The following is a 3,917-nucleotide window of genomic DNA, read 5'->3' on the forward strand; positions in this document are numbered from 1 at the left end:
TCCTGACTCAGAATGATCTTCAGAGGAATCCAATCCTGAGCCTGTGGCACCACCTTGTGATGAAATTACAAAACGGCAGTCTATAGAAATGCTAAATGAAGAGGCTCCAGCTATAAACCAACATAACCAGGCTAGATGCCTCGATGTTGTCAAGGACTAGTTACTAAATGAATGCTGAATGCCGAATTAAGAATACACACTATGGCTGGGCGGTGGTGGCGCACGTCTTTAATCCCAGTACTCGGTAGGCAGAGGCAGACGGATTTCTGAGTTCGAGGCCAGCCTGGTCTACAAAATGAGTTCCAGGACAGCCAGGGCTACACAGAAAAACCCTGTCTCGAAAAAAACCAAAAAAAAAAAAAAAAAAAAAAAAAAAAAAAAAAAAAAAAAAAAAAAAAAAAAAAAGAATACACACTATATTTAATGAAGTCACCTTAGTGAAATGCCATAAATAGCTTATGAGTTTCATTTTGTGGAGTTTGAAAATTTAAAATTTCATACAGTCGATGCACGTTTAGAGTTCCAATGGGCTTCTGCCTTGAACTCTGAAAAGTATGATTCTGATATTGCACATTTTTAGAGGTGATGGTTGCACTGGAGATGCCTTTAAAGACTAGAGCTGACAATTCTTCAAAATATGTATCCATTAGAATTCAGCAACTTTTTAGACATTATGCCATAGAACATCTTACAGATATATTTTGCAATCCTTTGGGTCAATCAAATGTAAAAAGATCTAACTACACTTTACAGGAAATGCTCATAGAACAGAAGTGATCTCCCAGAGATAGATTAAATTATTGACTTTAACAACTTTAAATGTCAACGAGACAGTTGCTGAAATACACTGGCGTTTTGAAAGGGCTGATGGATTAGATCAGCTTGCCTTAACTTCGAAATGGAAGGAAGGGAATGTGTTGTGGAAGAGGTTTTGCCCTTGTTTCCACAAGAGAAAGAAACCATGCATTGCATCAAAATTAATAAAGATTAGATTTGTGTGGGGAGACCTTCTGAAAATCTTGGCAGCAGACACAAGGGAAGAAGCCAAGAAGAACAAAACAGGTAAAGTATATGCTGATCCCTCTACATGGGAACGGCTCTGAGATTGCAGGGACATGAAAGGGTCTCCGTATAGCCAATAAATCCTGTTGGCTCCAGAACCCTCAAGACTTAGCACGCCAGCCTTTCCTATGGCGTGGATGGAAACTTTTATTACAGTTCGGACATATCGTCCAAATGGACTTATAAAGTTTGATTTAATATTTTCCTGCTTGATCATAGAGTAAAGAATCACCTTTAGATGATTTGTGCACACTGCATGTCCGATACATAATGCAGAAATATACATTACATTTGAAACTTTGTATGTCTGCAGAGTGAAAGGATCCGACACCAAAGAAAACAAGACAAGTAGCCCAGGTGATCCGACCTTACAAACGGCCTCAAATGCTGTTTCCTAAAGAATCTGCATCAAGGACAACATTAGTTAATACAGCTAGCTAGCTATTCCAGCATCAGAAATTGTTCCACTCAGAACTTCAGTTGAACATTACACTTTACCATCACAGGGAGACTGAACAGCGAATGATGAAGTTAGTTCTCCTAGGACTTGGCCAATATCCCAGTTTTCAGAGGGCTCCCCCCAAAAGAACATCACCCTCAGGAAGTAAATTTAGGAGAACAATGCCCCAATTATTTATGACTTGTTTGTTCTTTGTAATAGTCCATGAGACTTTGGAAGATGTCATTGGGAAAAACCTGAACCCATGTACCTGGGCCGTGGTCATTCATATTTGGCTCAAGGCAGATTTCGGAGTTCGAGGCCAGCCTGGTCTACAAAATAAGTGATTCCTCATTTCCTTTGAATAGAAGCTGTGGTTGGTTTTGAGGGATATATTTATATGCAAATACAGCTACACTGACAATTTGAAACCCTTGGGGCTAACTGTACTATCCAGATCCAAATGTCTTTTAACCCTTATTTTCACTATATCATAAGATAGGAGCTGAAGGGAGAAAACAGTATCTTGATCTCTAGTCACCTCTGGTTAATGTTGTTAACTACTTTTCTTACATCTCACTCTATGCTTTATCAGTTGAACACCTCATGACCATTTATTGCTCCATATGACTTAATTTCAAGTGAAAAGACCTTTGTCCCATGAAATTAAACAGTCATTATCAACTTCAATGCAAATAAGATTTATGAATAGATAAGAAGTATATCAATGAAGAAATTTTCAGATTAGAGAAATAGTTCTACAAAAGGGATGAATATGAAATGAGCCATGATGGATCAGCAATAACATCAGCCTGAGATTTGGATCAACAGATGTGTAGAGTCAAGGAAAGAAATGTGCATTACAGCTTACTTTACTGTTTCTTGGAAGAGGGTGCTCACACCGAACAATTTCTTCATAGCCTCTGTGACATTCTTATTCCTAAAACTATAGATTATTGGGTTCAATAGAGGGGTGACTATGGTGTAAAACACAGATGCCACCATGTCCTTCTCAGGGGTGTGGAGGGAGGCAGGGAGCATGTAGGTATAGACAGCAGCGCCATAGAAGAGGATGACCACAGTCATGTGGGAGGAGCAAGTGGCAAGAGCCTTCTTCCTGCCCTCTGCTGAATTCATCCTGAGAACAGTGAGGAGGATGGATGAATAAGAGCCTGAAATGACTGTCACAGGGATGAGAAGCATAAGTACACAGCACATATACATGAGGGTCTCATAGAGCCAGGTGTCTGAGCAGGAGAGCTTTGTCACAGCAGGAACCTCACAGAAGAAGTGATGGATCTCCCGGGATCCACAGAATGGGAAGGTCATGGTAGCAGGGGTGAGCATGAAGCCATCCAAGGATCCCAGGATCCAACATACAGACATCAGGAGGAGACAAACCCTGTGGTTCATGAGGACAGGATACTGGAGTGGATGACAGATGGCCACATAGCGGTCATAGGACATGGCAGCCAGAAGGAAACATTCCGAACCTGCTAGTGTCACATAGAGGAACATCTGCATCCCACAGGCAGCAGCTGAGATCTTGTGGCTCCCCAGGACCTGGTCCATGAGCATCTTGGGCACAGTGACAGAAATGTACATCATGTCCATGAGGGACAGCTGGCTGATAAAAAAGTACATAGGAATGTGGAGGTGGATGTCATAGAGTATTAGCAGGATCAGGAGGGCGTTCCCAGACAAGGCCATCAGGAATATCACAAATATGATCACAGCGAGCAGGACAGGGTGTTTGGATTGACTGAAGAATCCCACCAGGGTGAAATCTGACTGTCCAGTGTAGTTGTTCATCCACGTGGTGAGGTCCATGTTTGTCTCCTAGGCAACCAAGAAGCTTTGTGGTTAGTGACTGCTTACTGATAGATGCACAGGCCTACTATGCTGAGAAGATTCCTGGGTCTATAGATTTGAAAATGATAATCTAACTGTAATGTAAGGNATTTAAAAAATTAACAATTCACATCTGTCTGTGGTTACAGGCATCACCAGTCAGAGTAGGGCTCCCAGCATTCNTGACTGTGGTCTTTCCTCATGACCAATAGCTTTCTCTATCAACAAGTCTTTGAAATTTGCAAGATAATTCTCAACAAAAATAGTGAATTACCAACAAAAACAAGCCAACAAAAACAGGGTAAGTGAAATGGAAACAAGAAAACAGATACATTATTCAGAAGTTAATGAATACAGAAGTTAGTCTCAACCATTGTAGAGCTTCTTCTATTAGCACAATATTACATGTACTCCTCAGTTTAGCATTCATTGAAGAATGTGGTTTTAAAGTAGTGTAGTACAAGATCTTAGTTGAAAACTGCATTCAGCCTATATACAATTGAATTTGAAGTGTCCTGAAACTCTTTGTTTTGATAGATAAATGTGCTTTAAATGTACATTCATA

General features: G+C 40.5%; 1 protein-coding gene across 1 annotated transcript in view; it reads right to left on the bottom strand.

Annotated features, from left to right (window-relative positions):
* Nucleotides 1-2,368: 2,368 nt before the first annotated feature.
* Nucleotides 2,369-3,917, bottom strand: part of LOC110331318 (olfactory receptor 2T29-like) — a 51,782-nt gene continuing 50,233 nt past the window's right edge. The window contains exon 5 of the mRNA XM_021211806.2: nt 2,369-3,340. Coding sequence (XP_021067465.2) covers nt 2,369-3,340 — 972 coding nt within the window. The remainder of the gene's footprint in view (nt 3,341-3,917) is intronic.

Source organism: Mus pahari, chromosome 14 (assembly GCF_900095145.1).
Source record: "Mus pahari chromosome 14, PAHARI_EIJ_v1.1, whole genome shotgun sequence".
In the NCBI taxonomy this organism is placed as follows: domain Eukaryota; kingdom Metazoa; phylum Chordata; class Mammalia; order Rodentia; family Muridae; genus Mus; species Mus pahari.